This window comes from Diceros bicornis, chromosome 13 (genome assembly GCF_020826845.1).
Source record: "Diceros bicornis minor isolate mBicDic1 chromosome 13, mDicBic1.mat.cur, whole genome shotgun sequence".
In the NCBI taxonomy this organism is placed as follows: Eukaryota; Metazoa; Chordata; class Mammalia; order Perissodactyla; family Rhinocerotidae; genus Diceros; species Diceros bicornis.
In genome coordinates, this window is record NC_080752.1 from 29075225 (window position 1) to 29093696 (window position 18472).

At 41.3% G+C, this 18472-nt stretch overlaps 1 protein-coding gene across 2 annotated transcripts in view; it reads left to right on the plus strand.

Moving 5' to 3' along the window:
- Positions 1–17049, plus strand: part of SLC25A33 (solute carrier family 25 member 33) — a 35245-nt gene extending 18196 nt beyond the window's left edge. For both annotated transcript variants that reach the window (XM_058552836.1, XM_058552835.1), the window contains exons 3-7: positions 6502–6579; positions 8540–8640; positions 10313–10379; positions 13573–13853; positions 15481–17049. In XM_058552836.1, coding sequence (XP_058408819.1) covers positions 6502–6579; positions 8540–8640; positions 10313–10379; positions 13573–13853; positions 15481–15683 — 730 coding nt within the window. In that variant the 3' untranslated portion in view covers positions 15684–17049. The remainder of the gene's footprint in view (positions 1–6501; positions 6580–8539; positions 8641–10312; positions 10380–13572; positions 13854–15480) is intronic.
- The last annotated feature ends 1423 nt before the right edge of the window (positions 17050–18472 follow it).

Below are 18472 nucleotides of genomic sequence, written 5' to 3' on the forward strand. Positions count from 1 at the left end.
AGAATGGATGAATCTTGGCACATCAGTAAGATATTGCATATAAAGAGCTTAACACACACCCCTCTCCCTGCCATGTTAATAATAAAAATTAGCTGCTGTCATAATATGTACTTTCTGTACTTTTTAAACGTAAGAGTTATAGCTGAGTTTCTTAGTAGCCAAGGCAAAAAGGGGAATATCATATTACATAATTCTCATCTGAAAGCACACTCACTCTTCAGGGGAAATGTGTCTCTTCCTGTTAATAAGTTCTAAAAGCAGTCTGTTACTCAGTATTTACATAAAGACAATGGACCAGCATAAGAAGCATTGTCGCGTAGGATGGTTTAATAGATGACTGCTTTTCACTTTACCGCCACCCTCCTCTCCACCAGATTATTGGACTGCTCTCTGATTCTCCCACTAACCATCACTAAGCTAAGAGTAGTGACGATGGTCTACAGAGAGAGCTCTTTATCTGCTAGATGAGGACAGCATGCAGGCCTTTTGTCTGTACCACAAAGCCCATTGAGGTTGTCTGTTCACATTTTTAGAACACGTGGGAGTCATCAAAAACCCAAATGAATAAATTGGTTATTCATTTAAAACTAAGCAGCTTGTTACTAGTCCTACTGTTTCAGGAAGTTCTACTTTAAAAGACTTAACAGGCAGCAGAATTTGTTTATGGGAAATTTTTTTCAAAATGCAAATCAGTGTTTGCTTGTGTCTCGGGTTAACCTATTAGAGAAAAAAGTATTCTCCATTGAAGCACTGGTAACCTTTATATTTTTAATATAGTTACTTAAAAAGAAAAAAAGGCAAGATGTTAACACATTAAATTTGCCAAAGTATCAACATACCAATTTATTTCGGGTATCTGCTTTAAAAAGTCTTATGATTTAATCTTTTTTTGTTTTTTTAAATCAGAGCACCTGTTCCTTAAACTACTCAGGTACCTTTGTTTTTTCAAGTACATTTTTAATCTGAAAAGTAATATATTAGTGAGCTGGTCTCTATCTTTTAAAACCTAACGTGTTCAGATGAGATCTTTGTCTCAGGTCAGTCTGTGGTGCCCACATTATGATCTAAAACTAGTGAAGAGAATGAAATGCTCAGAACAAAACCCTGGTTTCTCTCTGCGTCTCTTTCCTAAGTGACAGTGTATGGGACTGGGAGAATTAGTCCGGATCCTGACATGCTGTATTTTGAAGCTGAAGCGTGCCATTTATAGTAGGAACTGGATTGTTCCAGAAAAGTTGTGTAGGCGTCCAATAGGTTAGAAGTTTAATTATGTAACAGATTTGACCATTTGCCCATTGCTAATATGCGTAACTATGGAGACAGTCTCTGCGGTTCTTAAAAGGCCTGAGTCACTTGAGGACACGAGTTTGCTACTGCATTATAGATGAGAGGCTTCAAGCTTTCTGGAGCCAGAGACTCCCTTAATTGTGTTTAAATGACTCCTAGGGCTGGCTGCACAATGTACATTAATGAGCCCCACAGATGGAATCCAGACTTAAATAATGTTGAATATACCAAGCATTTGGAAATCTTTTACCTGCTGTATTGTAAGGTGTAGGCCACTTCAAGGTGTTATTTAAGAGAAGTTTTTGTTCAGAGAACTTGGCTTTTTATTTTTATTTATTTATTAATTATTTGTGTGTGTGTGAGGAAGATCAGCCCTTTGCTAACATCTGCCAGTCCTCTTCTTTTTTTGCTGAGGAAGACTGGCCCTGGGCTAACATCCGTGCCCATCTTCCTCCACTTTATATGGGATGCTGCCACAGCATGGCTTGCCAAACGGTGCCTCGGTGCGTGCCCGGGATCTGAACCAGTGAACTCCGGGCTGCCGCAGCGGAGCGCGCGCACTTAACCTCTTGCGCCACCGGGCCGGCCCCAGAACTTGGCTTTTTAAAAGCACAATCCTGTTTTGAGAAAGAGTAAAAGTAAAGTATTTAGAGTTGAAAACACTAAATTCTCATGCCTCTATTAAGGGCCAAATGGCCTATTTTTGGCCTGTGTAAAAATTCACTGTAACTGCATGAACTTCATTGCGAGTATTAGGTTTATGGAAACCCAAGAATTGTCGTTACCCAAGCCTTATTTCCATGAGTTTGTGGGGGGCTGTAATCATCAGTTCAGTATATTTATGACCTATGGCCTACGGCTTTTTTTTTTAAGATTTTATTTATTTATTTTTTCCCCCAAAGCCCCAGTAGATAGTTGTACGTCACAGTTGCACAGCCTTCCAGTTGCTGTATGTGGGATACAGCCTCACCATGGCCGGAGAAGCGGTGCATCAGTGCGGGCCCGGGATCCGAACCTGGGCCACCAGCAGCGGAGCGCGAGCACTTAACCGCTAAGCCACGGGGCCAGCCCCCTACGGCTTTTTTTTAAAGAACTTTTTGTTTTGAAATTATTTCAAACTTACAGAAAAGTTACAGGAATGTACAAATAACTTGCTTATGCTCTCTATCTCAAGTCACCCATTTTTAACATTTTGCCACATTTGCTTTTTCATTTTTGCTCTGTATACATATGTATTTTTTCTGAACCATTTGAAAGTGTTACGTGTATTATGCCCCTTTGCCCTTAATACTTCAGCATTTATTTCATAAGAACAAGCATATTCTTTTAAAACCACAGTACAGGTTTCAAGTTTAAGAAATTTAACATTGGTATACTACTTTTTAACTAACCTACAGTCCGTATTCTAGTTTTATCAAGTATCTGTTGTGATTGGTGTAGCACAAGAACTAGATTTTGTCGTGAACTCTATTCCTACCAGTGTCCCTTCTGCTCTCTAGACCTTTTCGGTGAGCCTTTATTTCCTCCTTGCTGGGGTCTTTTTTTTTTTTAACAGCTTTATTAAGATGTGATTCACATACTATACAGTTTACTCATTTAAAGCATACAGTTCAACTTTTTTTAGTGTGTTCACAGAGTTTTGTGCAACCATCGCTACAGTGTGATTTTAGAACATTTTGATCTCCACTAAGAGAAACCCCTCGCCCATTTGCAGTCACTCCCCACCCCCCACCCCTACCCCCCAGCCGTGGGCAATCAACCACAAAATCTACTTTCTGTCTCTGTAGATTTGTCTCCTCTAGACTTTTCATATAAACGAAATCATACAACATATGGCCTCTGGTGTCTGGCTTTTTTCACTTAACCTAATGTTTCCTGAAGGTTCGTCCTTGTAGTATGTACCAGTACTTCTTCCTTTTTATTTCTGGGTAATATTCCTGTATGGCTAGGTCTTATTTTAAATACATTGCTTTCATCTTCCCTAGATGCCATGAAAAGAAAAGAAAAGGAATCCACACTGTACTTGTAGTGAGATGTGTTGTCTAGTTGTGTTGTCTAGTGTGGCAAACAAAACACCTCCATGTGGCACTGAGGGGTGGCCACAGGGTTTAGTGTGGGCCACACAAACAGGAGTGTGTCTCAAGATCACTTAAAAGGGCCTAGGTTTATACCTGCCAGTAAGGAGAAGATTTTATGATTAGAAAATAAGACTATTGTCTCCCTAATATTTTGAAGTAATTATATAAATGGAACTGAGGTCTAGTTTACTGCCTTTTTTGTGAGCAGGATTGGCCCTGAGCTAACATGCGTTGCCAGTCTTCCTCTTTTTGCTGAGGAAAATTGGCCCTGGGCTAACATCTGTGCCCATCTTCCTCTATTTTGTATATGGGACACTGGCACAGCATGGCCTGATGAGTGGTGTAGATCCGTGCCCGGGATCCAAGCCTGTGAACCCCAGGCCACCGAAGCGGAGTGCGCCAAACCTAACCACTGCGCCACCAGGCCGGCCCCATAGTTTACTACCGTTTTTAATAATAGCTTTATTGAAATATTATTCACATACTATAAAATTCATCCTTTTAAAGTATACAGTTCAGTCGTTTTCAGTGTATTCACAGTTCTGTGACCATCACCACTTTGTAATTCGAGAACATTTTCATCACGCCAAAAAGAAACGTGTACCCATGAGCAGTCATTCCCGATTTCCCCCTCCTCCAATCCCTGGCAACCACTAATCTTCTTCATGTCTCTGTAGGTAAGTATTTTATTCTTTTTCATGCTGTCGCAAAAAAAAAAAGCAATTGATTTTTATTTCCATTTTCAGATTGTTCATTGCTACTTTGTGGAAATACAGTTGATTTTTGTATATTAAACTTGTAACCTGCAACCTTGCTGAACTCATTTTTCAGTTATGGTAACTTTTTAGTGGATTTCTTAGTATTTCTATATATAACATCAAGTTGTCTGTGAATAAAGATAGTTTTACTTTTTCCTTTCCAATCTAGCTACCTTTTATTTCTGTGTAATTGCTAGCCTACTACTTTTTAGGCAAGCTCTTAAAAGTACAAGTATTCTTTATTTTCAAGCAATTGAAATATTTTATAAACATCCAAAAATTTGGAGAAGAGAAGCTAAGATTCAAAATTTTATTTAGTTTGTACATTCAGGGACTCTATATGATGAAAAGTTACATTGATCTGAAGAAGGAAAGAACAGGAAAGAAAAGTACAAATGGATAAAACTTTAACATTATCCAACATGCCAGGGGCCAAAACCTCAACTTAACCTGTTTTGCGCCAAAAATTTCAGTATGGTTTTGGGAACTATTTCTCTTTGGGAAAAGTGGAAGTTGGTAGAAAGAGAATTGGCAAGATTCACTTTATTATTAGCTTTATAGGAATATCTTTTTCATAAAATGAAAGATATCTTTATCTTGCCTTCAATGTCATAATGAAGGTAAAACATTATTGAAGTTCTTTTGACAATGATACAATTCCTTGTGAGCCAGATCAACTTAGAATACTATCAAATTGGAGGTACTAATTGCCAAGTAAAGAAAAATCCTGGGGCCGGCTGGGTGGTGCAGCGGTTAAATTCGCATGCTCTGCTTTGGCGGCCCGGGGTTTGCGGGTTCGGATCCCGGGCGCGCACCACTGCACTGCTTGTCAAGCCATGCTGCGGTGGCGTCCCATATAAAATAGAGGAAGATGGGCACGGATGTTAGCTCAGGGCTGATCTTCCTCACACAAAAAAAAGAAAGAAAGAAAAATCCTTAGTAAGTAAAGGAAATTAGAGGACCGTAATTTAACAATATAAATAGATACTATGAAAATTAAGCCATTGAAAAGAATAAAATGCCTCTAAAGAGTGTTCTATACAATCCTTTTAGGATTTTCGTAGTCACTTTTGATCAGAAACCATATTTAACATGTTTTTTTTTAAAAGCACATTCGCAAGGCTGTGGAGAAATTGGAACCCTTGTGCATTGCTGTTAGGCATGCAAAATGGTCCAGCTGCTGTGGTAGATAGTATGGCAAATTCTCAAAATTAAACCTAGAATTACCGTATGATCCAGCAGTACCACTTCTGGGCATACACCCAAAAGAATTTAAACTAGGGGCTTGAACAGATATTTGGACACTCATGTTCATAGCAGCATTATTCACAGTAGCCAAAAGGTGGAAGCAGCCCAAGTGTCCATTGACAGACAAATGGATAAACAATATGTGGTGCATAACTACAATGGAGTATTATTCAGCCTTAAAAAAAGAAGGAAATTCTGACACATGCTGCAACGTAGATGAACCTTAAAGACAGTATGCTAAGTGAAATAAGCCAGTCACAAAAGGACAGGTACTGTATGACTCCACTCATATGAGGTCCCTAGAGTAGTCAAATTCATGGAGACAGAAAATAGAATGGTGGTTGCCAGGAGGAGCGGGGAATGGGGAGTTAGTGTTTAAAGTGTCTGAAATTTCAATTTGAGAAGATGAAAAAGCTCTGGAGATGGATGGTGGTGATGGTTGCACAACACTGTGAATGTACTTAATGCCACTGAACTGTGCACTTGAAAGTGGTTAAGATGGTAAAAATTTATGTTACGTATTTGTTACCACAATAAAAAAAATTAAAGAGAAAAAGCAGACGCAGTATTCTCTGCGAACTTGAGATACTAGGCTTTGGCTTTAAATAACATTCATCCAGCCCATGAAAATTATTAGATTTTTCTATTCCTTATATTCTCATTTAGGGCTCTCCTACAGTAGGTAAAGATCTAGAAGATAGGATTATTATAAACAAGGAGTAAATCCGAAAGAAATACCATCCACAGAAATTGCTGAACCTGTTTCTCAGTGCATCTTGTTATCATGAGGACGTTGTTCCCTGTGTCAGGCTCTTTGCCAGATGCTCCTCCTCCCTTGCTAGGATTTCAGTGTGTAGTGCAAACCCTGAATGTCTTGCTCCTGCAGGAACAAGGGAAAAGGCTTCTTGAAAACATGTCGGACTGAGGGCTTTTGAAGCATGTTTTTTCATTGTATTAATAAAAGCAGAATTCTTCAGTCTTCTGATTCTGTATTGTAACATAATCAGATAAGGTCTGAGGTCTTGTAAACGTTCTAGTCTTTATTCAAGGAACTCATGTGAAGGCAGACGCCTCATCATTCTGCGGCCTTGCCTAAGGATTTTAAAGATGCATCTTTTCTTATTATTCAGGTCCATCTTGGAGAAGGAGGGACCAAAGTCACTCTTCAGAGGCTTGGGTCCAAATTTGGTTGGAGTCGCGCCATCAAGGTAAGCATTAAACTTTCAGCCAGCTCACTGCATGCAGTGCATAACATCCCAAGTCCTTTCTTACCAAAGGGCAATACTGCTAGATGGCCAGTTTCTTTTTCTGTGTGGGATTTGCCTAAATACGTCTGACATATAGAAATAATGATAACTGTTGGTGTGTCTTTTAGTATGTGTGTGTAAGAAAGAGATTATTTTATTAAGTTGAGAATTAGTCTGTTCTCATCACCTCCAGTCTTCTCTAAGTGTTTGCTGCTCTGAGTATGGTATGTGCCAGTGTGGTCCCGTTGGCAGCACTTGGGAGCTTGTTAGAAATAGACGATCTCAGACCACACCCCAGACTTACATCAGAATCTGCACTCTAACAAGGTCCCCGGGTGATTCCTATGCATTTGGAGGCACTAATCTGAAGGAATTTTAAAGGTTTCTAGGCTTTATTTTATATAAAACAACGTCCTCATTTTTGTTGCAAGGCTTAATTCTCTTTAAGGCCTATTTGAATATACAGAGCTGCACTGTCTCGACACAGTAGCCGCTGGCCACTTGGGGCTGTTGAAATTAATTGAAGTTTAAAATTCAGTTCCTCAGTCTTACTAGCCATGTTTCAAGTACTGAATATTCACATGTAACTAGTGGAGATCATAGATACAGAACATTTCCATCTCTGCAGAAAGTTCTCTTAGACAGTGCTGATATAGGAGGTAGATGTGTGGATACAGAAGTGAATAGGTGAGTGTGTGTGTGTAGCATATCTCTGAAAAGTAGATTGCCTCCTGGGAGGGGAGCCGGGTGACAGGGTAGGATGTTTACATTGCTCCATGTAATACTCGAATAGACTCTAAAGAGAATTAACCTTTATAACATGATGAGCATGTTTTATACTGCTAGATGAAGACTAAAAGCTTCTAGAATTCTTGCAGATCTGTGCTCCAAGTTATACACCTGAGGATGTTGTAAAAATGCAGATTCTTATTAAACCCTTTTGTTCCTTTAGAATATTGTAGCATATGTGTATAATCTATTTAAAAATTAGAAAGTACTAGTCTGTGAGATTATATGGGGTATGCGTTATTAACAGATGGCAAGCATACTACGCATATGTAGTAAATAAAGAAAATTGAGCCATATGGGCTTGTGGACAGTGCTAATTTGGTAAGATTTGTTAATCTGATGTAGATTCCTGGCTACCACACCCATTTAGGACAGTTGGGACCTATAAAAAACAAAAGACTGTTTTATAACATGATAATGATAAGTAGTCAGGATCCTAAATTGAATATTCTGTGATTGATCCATTGGCCAGCCAGAAAAAAAAGCATTTTCCCTGGCATTGATGGTGAACGAGCAGGGAAAATCCCAACCAGCCCCTACTCCCCAGCCCCAACAGAGAAGACAGAAGGGGGAAAAGCAGGCAGAGATGGAGAAGAGAAGAACAGAGAGCCATGGAGAGGCCAGACGCCACCTACAGGGGTCACTTTTGGGGTAGGGGGCAGAGGGAGCCCTTTATGAAAACATGTATGATGATTGCTCCTGTGTGATCCTGAGTCATCAAAGAAAAAGCTCAAATTATATTTGACATACTCATTTTGGTGTAAGGCAGGACAAGTGTGGTATATTTTAGAAATATTACAGATTTTTCAAGTTGGTGCTTAAAGGATTGCATTTATCCAGAATGAAGAACATAAATGGACTTTGTGTGTATATTACCAAAAATCTCATTTTTCTCAGTTATTCTGGCCTCTTCCATCCATCATCACTGAATACTTTCTGGAAGGACAGGCAGGAACTTCCTGAAGGTACTGCAGCAGGTTTTGGTTTTAGCATGGATAAGGTCAAGCTTTTGGTTACATGTTAGCTTCTTTCCCCTATTATTTTCTGAAATGTTTCAGAGGTTGCAGAGGGACATATATATCATATGGTGCCGTATCGATGTCTTGATAGCGTTCTCTCTTTGTTCTAACAGGGCTGTGTACTTTGCGTGTTACTCCAAAGCCAAAGAGCAGTTCAATGGCATTTTCGTGCCTAATAGCAATGTTGTGCATATTTTCTCAGCTGGTTCCGCAGGTATGTCCCCCTGTTGGGTAGAGATCAGTTTCTCACTTTCCTAAACCATATGTTGTGCCAAACAGCTTTTTCCAGGAACTAGAAATTAGCTCTCTGCTTCTTTTGCATCTAAAATCGTTTTTCTAAAGCTTTATATTAGAACTGATAAAATATAAGTGAGAGCAGTTTGTAACTTGGTTCTGTTTTCTTTGACCACTAAAGCTTTTTATTCTTCCTCAAAATTTACATGTTCACAATTTGCATGCATGCTACTGGTTAGTGTTATGTTTCTTTTAAAGGAATATTAATGTTTTCATGTCTTGCTGTTTCATTAAGGTATTTTCTAAAATTTGAGCTGCTTTTTTTGTGACTCCCCACAGTGTCCAGCATACCACGTGTACAGTTGGCACTTCTGTCCATAACAATTGGATTCTGTGACCAGGGCTCAGGACCTGGAGTGGAGTCCTTTTAGTAGGGCCGGGGACAGCTCAGATAGATTCTCTCCTCTTCTGAGGGAGTCATTCCACTTACTATAGAAAATTCCTAACAGAATTTTTTCCCCAGGAAATACGTGGCAAGAAACATAGATTGCTGAGAGAAGGCTGTGTCTTTTTAGATATCGTTTTATGTCTGTTTAAATAGAAAGGTATTTTAGAGAACTTAAATTGGCATTTTATGAAAAATGTCCACCTTCTGCCAACCTGTAAGGTGTGGGCACCAGTTTTGTCTGCCTCTGTTACTCCCAGATAAAAGTACGAGTAACCCATCTGAATAGTTACAGATAATCATTACTGGACCCCAAATAGAAAATAATGTCAAGTAAAGCTGCTTCAGACAAGAAAGGCATTTCTACTGACTCTGGAGCTCTGAGAAGGAAATGTGGAGTGTCGGAACAGGTCCATCTTCACTCGCTGGACCAATAGTGAGCAAACCATAAGCGAAGAGCTGCTTGTCAGTTTTGTAACTTTTGAAAAATTAACTTAGAAGAACCCTTGGTAAATAAATCAGACCTGGAGGGAGGTTTTTAAACCACTATCTATGTTCATAGTATCTGGTTAATCTGCTTAGAACTATGGAGAGGAGGAGGTATTCCAGAAGACTCCTTGTATCAGGCTAATACCATGATATTGCTTTTTTTGGTTGGTCTGGAATGATAAGCAGTATTAAGACGGGGAAGACTTACTAAAAAATGTTTCTATAAGCAGATTAATCTTAAAACTTCATTTTTCTGAAATGATTAGGTATTAAAACTCAGTGTGAGTTTGACTTCAGATAAGTGGAGATTTGGTTCCTTCTATTTTAAGTTAGATATACAGTAACCTTTTGGATTAGATGAGCAACTTTTTAAAACAAATTATTTCTGGCCCTGAAGCTTATAAATTGAGTTTTAGAATAGTTTCTTATTTACCATAGGAATCATTGAACAGAAGTGTCAGCAGCACCATCTAGAGGCTGGAAGGACTAGACAGGGCTCCAGAAAATGGGGAGATTTTTTTTTTTAGGTCCAACATACCAATAGATGTTACAGGGCTATAGCCGCCATCTGCAGTATAGAAATGTAACTCCTCCCTACTGCCTATTTTTACTATTAAGCTATTGAAATTCTCATTTCAGAGTTTATCATATGGGATAGACAGCTTTAATAAGCATTGACTGTGTTCAGCAATGGTATTTTCTGTTCTTTTTTTTCTAGCTTTCGTTACAAATTCCTTAATGAATCCTATATGGATGGTGAAAACCCGGATGCAGCTAGAACGGAAGTAAGTTATTTATTGTTTCTTCCTTACTACAAGAATTCTTGGGGATTTTTTTCTTCCCCCAATTCCAGCTGTGGAGTGAGGTATACAGAGTCCTTAGCCATCCCCGCCCTTGTTTTTTTTGAATATAGGCATATGTAGAAACTCCTTTTGTTTTGAGATTTGTGCTGCCAAGCATTGGGGGGAGACAAGGGCCAACAAAAATAACACACAAGGGGAGGTTGGCAGTTCGCTCAGTTGTGCCCCTGATCTGCAGTCCTTCTTCCTCTCAGATAGTTGGTAGGTCTCTGCTCTCAGCAGACCCCACCCCTAGGTGGAGCACTGTGGACTCTCCTCCAGATGACCGCTCCTTCATGTGGGAAGATGACAGTAAGGGCAGAACAGCAAATGCCTTCAGGCCTCAGAATAATCATTTTAATCTCGAAGGCCCTCAAATATACTAGATTTCTGCCTTGAAACTCTAGCCAGGGGTGCTTAACTTCTTTCATGCTGTGGATTCCTTTGGCAGCTTGGTAAAGCCTGCAGGTGCTTTTTATTGATTGATTGATTGATTGATTGTGAGGAAGATCGGCCCTGAGCTAACATCTGCCAATCCTCCTCTTTTTTTTTTTTTTCCCCTGAGGAAGACTGGCCCTGGGCTAACATCCATGCCCATCTTCCTCCACTTTATATGGGACACCGCCACAGCATGGCTTGACAAGCGGTGCGTCGGTGCGCTCCCGGAATCCGAACCGGCGAACCCCGGGCCACGGCAGTGGAGTGCGCGCACTTAACCGCTTGCGCCACTGGGCCAGGCCCTGCAGGCACTTTTTAGAATAATCTTTTTAAAAGCAATGGAAACCAATTATTGAAATATAGTTATCAATGTTTTTAAAAATTACAATATAGTTATACACTTCTTTAATACATTAACAAGATCAAGCAGCAGCCCAGTAACTGTGATTTCAAAGAAATGGTGATGGTCCATGATTTTGTGATAGGATTTTATCTAAGAACGCTTGCAGAACTGTGTTGCCTAGAGATGTGTGTGGGGCACTGGAAACTTCCAGCTAGTTCTATAAAGAAAGGATGAGAGAGAGCAAGCAAGAATGCCCACTGGAAGTGTAGGTGTAGGGGTCTGCCTTAGTTGGTTTTTCTCTCTAATGACCAGTAGCCTCTGAATTGGTCTTTGATTCCATATTCCCCCCAGTCCATTCTGCGTGAAAGAACCTCTAAAACACATCAGGCAAGTCTAATCATTTTGAAGAGATCACTTGCTCAGAATCCTTCAGTGAATCTCAGTTATTCTCAGGGTCAAATCCTAACTCCTTGGCTTAACATTCAAGGTCCTTTGCAATTTTCTAAAAATGTCACGCGCTCTCATGCTTCCATCTCCAAGTATGCCGTCCCTCACCAGGAATCCCTTGTCCCCTTCTTGTCCTTCAAGAATACTTGCTTGTCCTTCAGGCTTTTGACCAGCGTCCTCTCCTGGAAACCTTTGTACTCACTCCCCTTGTAAGTGTGCACACAGTGTCCTCATATCACTGCTGTTTAGCAGTGGGTATGTGCACGAGTCAGTTGAGAGCCTCTACATGCATGCTTTTAAATCTGCCTAAGAATGATCCATGCACAAGACATTTTAAAGCTTTGTTTGGGTGGGCTCTGTTAACATGTCCCTCAACAATGAGTGTTTGTTTCATGCTTCCTGTGCACTAGGCACTGGGGAAACAGGGAATAAGACATAGGCCCTGCCTTCCAGAAGCTCGCAGCTTTACAGAAAATAAAGAGAATTATAGTCTGAGTGGGATAAGGGGCTTGCTGGATCCTGGAGGGTTCCTAGTGCAGTTTAGGCAGGATGGGCAGAGACAGGCAGCTAGGGCGGGCCTCCTGCGGCAGTGGTGTCCACCCCACCATCTGAAGAATAGCCCTGTGGGGCGGCAGTGAAGGTGCTTCAGGCAGAGAACCATATGTGCAGAAAATCCGGGGGCAAGAAAGCATTGTTCAAGTGTGGTCGGAATGGACGGCATGGGTATGTGCTGGAGAAGGAGGGAATTATAGAAAGATAACGCTGGGGAAACGAGTGGGGGCCACATCCTTAAAAGCCCTGGGAAGGAATTTGGAGTTTGGACTTGGGCTTTATTTTGAGGGCAGTGGAGAGCCATTAGAATAGTTTTTTGGGGTGGGGGTAGGGGATACTTTTCCCCCAGGGGACGTTAGTTGTCACAGCTTAGGTGGGGTGCTACTGCAATCTAGTGGGTAAAGGCCGAGGGTGCTGCTAAGCACATTCTACAGCGCATAGGACAGATCCCACAACAGAATCATCTGGCCTGAAAAGTCAGTAGTGCCGATGCTGAGCAACCCTGCATTATAGAGTGTTTTCAGCAGGGAAGGGGCATGGTTGGATTTGTGTTAGAAAGGTCCCTCCAGCTAGGGAGGGAGAACGGCCTCTGAGAGACCTGTTGAGACTCACTGGAGCAGGAGGGCGGGCTGGCCTTCAGCCCCAAGGAGGGGTCTCTGACGTGTGACCAGTGTAGACACTCTCAGGCCCCAGGGTTCCGTTTGTATCCAGGAACTTTATGGAAACTTATCATCATGGGGTAGGAGCTTCCAGGCCTGAGGCCTTTTATTGGTCATTGTGTAGTCTATTCAATGTTTAGAAATATAGAAATAATGGAATCATTCACCATTGGGAGACTAGAGCAATAAGAAAGCTTATGATAAGCTCACCACCCTGTCAGAATGTTGGTGAGGTTTCCTTTAGTACTTTCTTAAAGCATATTTGTACCGTAATTGTAATTATACTTTACACGTAATTTTGTCCTGCTTTCCACTTAAGCCCTTCCCCGTTATCTTGCCTTCACAACTGTTTTAATCTAGTGTATGTACCATAGTTTATCTCTTCCTGTTTTTAGATGTTTGTTTTGATTATATTGCAGTTATATTTTCCTCCATGATGAACATCTTCCTCCATATGGCTCTTTCCAAAATTAGGTCAGAGGCTGTGAACATGTTTTTATGGCTCTTGGTACAAAGGCGCATAATGATCTGTGGCCCCATCAGGTGTCCCAGCTACCGGACCCAGCCTCACAGAACAGGGAGGACACATTTCACCTGCCGTATAACGTCTCTGTGTTCAGGGGTCATTCTGTGCCTTGGTACCATGGCCAGGCTCATCAGCGTGCATTATAACGGCCTCTCGTTGGTCTCCTTTACACAGAGTGCGAGGCTCCAAGCAGATGAACACACTCCAGTGCGCTCGCTATGTTTACCAGACAGAAGGCATCCGTGGCTTCTATAGGGGGTTAACTGCCTCATATGCTGGAATTTCAGAAACTATCATCTGTTTCGCTATTTATGAAAGTTTAAAGAAGTATCTGAAAGAAGCTCCATTAGCCTCTTCTACAAGTGGGACTGAGAAAAATTCCACAAATTTTTTTGGACTTATGGCAGCTGCTGCTATTTCTAAGGGATGTGCTTCCTGTATTGCTTATCCACACGGTACGTTTTGCTTTTTCTTTCAGAGCAGTAAAACAGCTGTCAGGGTTGTGTCATTCGTTTCTCAGTATATCTCGGCCTCTGTAGCTCACACTGAAATGCAGATACCTGCAGGGAGTAAGGTGGCCGATAGCAGTGAAACTGGCTTCCCCTGCGTGTGTGTAGGTTATGAGAGTGGCGGGAACTCGGCTCTGCTCACATCCTGCTGATTGTGGCCAAAACTTGATGTGCAGAATGTGGGCCCTGTGTTTTGGAACTTCGGATGTTTTCAAAGAAGCCAGAGATCTGGATTTTATTTAAAATTCCTCAATTTAAAAAAATGATGTGGGAGCCAAACTTTTAAAAAAATCTCTCAGCTCCAACTTTGAATGGAGTGCTGAGCAAGGCTGCTTTGGGTAAGATTCTTTTTTAAGGAATTACAGACCTAATGTCCTATTTTTTTTTTTAATTTTATTTATTTTTTTTTCCCCCAAAGCCCCAGTAGATAGTTGTGTGTCATAGCTGCACATCCTTCTAGTTGCTGCATGTGGGACGCGGCCTCAGCATGGCCGGAGAAGTGGTGCGTCGGTGCGCACCCAGGATCCGAACCCCGGGCCGTCAGCAGCGGAGCGCGCACACTTAACCGCTAAGCCACGGGGCTGGCCCCTAATGTCCTATTGACCTACTTAAAAAAGAAATAGGTCAGTTTATTGTGCCATGAAAAATAGGTTTTGTTTTCAAAAGTCTACTGTGCTGTCAGCTATCATGAATGCACGTGGTCAGCTCAGTAACAGGTAATTGAGTCCCATCGTGTGCTGGGGCATGAGCGCCCTACAGGGCTCATGGAGAAGAGGTGAGGATGCTCCCGTGGTAGGAGACAGAAGCTTGAGGTCTGCGTGACAGGCAGCGACAAGCGTTGAGGTGAGGGAGGGCCAGGTGGGCTAAGGTTTGGAATTGGAGGAGGCAGCTTTAAGGTGGACAGAGTGGAGAAGGATTCTAGTAGGAGGAGAAAGTTGGGGAGTACCTGAAAAGAAAGTCTGTTGAAGATATTGCCATGCTAATACAAATTGCACCTTCAGGGACACTATAGTGTTTGCTTAATTGGGAATAAAAGACCATAAACTATCTTAGTATTAAGTCCCATTCAAACTGAGCTTTTTTTATCCCTTAAGAGTTATTTTGTACTCTTGTATGTATATGTAAATGTCCCTGAGTGACCATTTCCCAGAGTTAGAAAAAGTTCTTTAAAAAATCCTAACTCTTCGCACCCTCCGCTGCAGCGGCCTGGGGTTCGCCAGTTCGGATCCCGGGCGTGCACCAACGCACTGCTTGTCAAGCCATGCTGTGGTGGCGGCCCATATAAAGTGGAGGAAGATGGGCATGGATGTTAGCCCAGGGCCAGTCTTCCTCAGCAAAAAAAGAGGAGGATTGGCAGATGTTAGCACAGGGCTGATCTCCTCACAAAAAAAAAAAAAAAAAAATCGTAACTCTTCATTGTGTCTGTGTGACTGTCCTGTCCAAATACAGCTGAGATGGCAGAGAGCCAGAACTGTACATTGACAATTATAAAGCTATGGGCTTTGAATTCTCTCCTTGTATTGCCTGGTAATACAGTTAATTTGTAGCGTTAAGTATGTGTTTCTCTCTGCAGAAGTCATAAGGACGCGGCTCCGGGAGGAGGGCACCAAGTACAAGTCTTTTGTCCAGACCGCTCGGCTGGTCTTCCGGGAAGAAGGTTACCTTGCCTTTTATAGAGGACTCTTTGCCCAGCTCATCCGGCAGATACCCAACACTGCCATTGTGTTGTCTACCTATGAGTTAATTGTGTACCTATTAGAAGACCATACTCAGTAACAGGCCAGAAAATTGTGCTCTAGAATAAAACTGAGAAACTCTAGAGAATTTTTTTTCCATTGATGTTTAGAATGTTTGAGACTGAAACAGGAGAGGCCATAAAATATCTGGTTCATATCACCTGTTGGATATTTCCTTTTGGATTCATGTTTCCTGGAAGGTTTAAATTCATTAACGTTAATAGTTAATTAAAACTTTTGTTTTTTTAACTTAAGGGGATTCAGGATTAAGCAGCAGCTAAATTAAATCATGCTATTTAATTTAAGTGTGGATTTGGTTTGTGTACTCCTTTATGTTCACTCTGCTGTAAACTCTAGTTTACTAAGGACTTTAGTGAAACATAACCCTAGAAATGCAGGAAAAAACTATAAAGTGAAAGTACAGCTTGTTTCCTAATCTGACCCTGCTCTGCTGGACAGGTAAGAAGTGTCATATTTTGGTGGCACTGGGTGGATCAGGACAGACTTCCCAGCTATTTTTCTCCTTTCTACATTTCCAAGTCTCATACAGATGGATCATTTAAGCTTTCAGGCTGGTGAGTTAAAAAAATAAGTACAACTTCCTGGCACTAAATATTTTGAACTGTAAACATTTTCATGAAGTTATCCTCTATCCCCAGTTTGAACCAAAGGCAAGAATTTTAAAGAGCTGTTTACCAGTTGCCTTGCTCCTGGATGTATTTCCAGAAGTTAAGCCCCATTCAAGACCAGGTCCCTTGTAAGTGTGAGAGCACAGCCCCCAAGGTGGCTGTGACTGTGGGATGTGGTGAGTAATGGGCATCCGCTCTCAGGTCTATAACCCTGTTTTTGGGTCTCAACTACTGGAGAAGGGTAGCATGACAGCAGGCTGGTTGCCTGCCCCTGGAGAGTTCACTCTTACTCTAATAGGGGGCATTGGTGTTGTTGAAATACCCTAGTTCAAAGGGTATTGGAACCCTTTTGAAAAACAATCCTAGAAATGAGTAATTACCAGAATTTTAACCCCCCTCCCCTCATTTTTAAAGGAAACTTAATAATTAAGAGACAAAACGATAAGACAGAAGACAAGGAAGATCGATAGTCTTCCATTAGCTCTTTCACTGGAATTTGCATATATTGTACATTAAGATTATTTTTTAATCTGCATATCTGGAAAGATAATTGACTCTAAAAAATGATGCATTGTAATTTCAGATTCAGTGGCAGATACTCTGATAGGGATGAGAGGAGGATATTTTCAAATTGTATTTGAGTTTTAATTTTTCTCACCTTTAGTCATAAGGAGGTTGTTATGTCATTAGTTGGTGTTCTTGCGTTCTCTAGTGTAATTTGCCTCAACTGTCAACAACTATGTAGAAGTCAAAATAAATGACTTTAGTCAAGCTTCAGGGCTTCTAAAATGCATGGCAGTAAAGAGGTTTCTGTTCCAGAAGCTCATTGGCACTTCGCAACATCTTCCTGTTTTAATATTTATATTAAAACCCGAATTTTTCCTCAAGATTTTATCTAATGAAGCTTAACAATTAGGTTGCTTTAATATTCACTAATTGGGTATGAGAATTATTTGGAAATAATTTTCACTTATATATTCTTGAATTAATAAATTTGATGTTGACCTAGTATAATTTAGTTCTCCACTTGCTTCTCCTGCACCAAGGCGTTGAAAAAACTGAGCACCAAAAGCAGGAAGAGAACAAGTGGGGAAAAAAGTGATGCTTCCTCTCTGAAGCGCCTGGTTGGACTTGAAAATGGGAAACATCGCTGTTGGAGCTGTGAATGGAGAAATCCCATGATTTATTTCCTTCTTCTCCACGATCTTAGTCACTTGGGTTTTGTTATTTTTAAGTAGTCATATATATATGACTTTAAAAGCCCTCATTGCTTACCCATTGTGTGCCAAGGACTGTGCAAGGTGTTAGATATTTTCTCATTTAAATTAATTCTGACAACCTTGTGAGGCCAGTATCACCATCAGCCACGTTACAAATAAGAGAGGCTCAGGTGCCAGCCCCATGGCTTAGTGGTTAAGTGCGCGCGCTCCCAGGCGCACACCGACGCACCGCTTGTTGGGCCATGTGGAGGCCGTGTCCCACATACAGCAACTAGAAGGGTGTGCGACTATGACATACAACTATCTACTGGGGCTTTGGGGAGAAAAAGGGAAAAAAAGGAGGAGGATTGGCGATAGATGTTAGCTCAGGGCCTGTCTTTCTCAACAAAAAGAGGAGGATTGGCATGGATGTTAGCTCAGGGCTGATCTTCCTCACAATAAATAAATAAATAATAAATAATAAATAAAGAGAGGCTCAGAGTCTTACACAATTGGCTTGAGGTCTCGGAGATAGTAAGTAGTAAACTGACCAAGAGTGGGTTTGTACTGCTTGTTGAGTAGGTGAATATAAGGTAGAGGGACATCTGAGCCCGTGGAATGATCTCACTCTGAAGCCACAGTCCAGCAAACCATTCCATTCTGTTCACTTGAGGATTATGATTCCATGGTCGTTCACTGGTGAAGGTGGGCTTATACTAGAAATGCCCAGGACAGAATTGTTGGCTGCCTTCTTTGTCCACGTAGATCATGGGCCCTTCCTTTGAGTGGGGCATTATGCAGACGCTGAATCTTCTTGGAAAGAGAATTGTACTTAGATACAATGCCATGTGCTTCCCACCCCCCCACCCCCCCGAGGAAGAGTCGCCCAGAGCTAACATCTGTTGCCAGTCTTCCTCTTTTTACTTGAGGAACATTTGTCCTGAGCTAACATCCGTGCCAACCTTCCTGTTTTGTATGGGTCGCTGCCACAGCACGGCTGC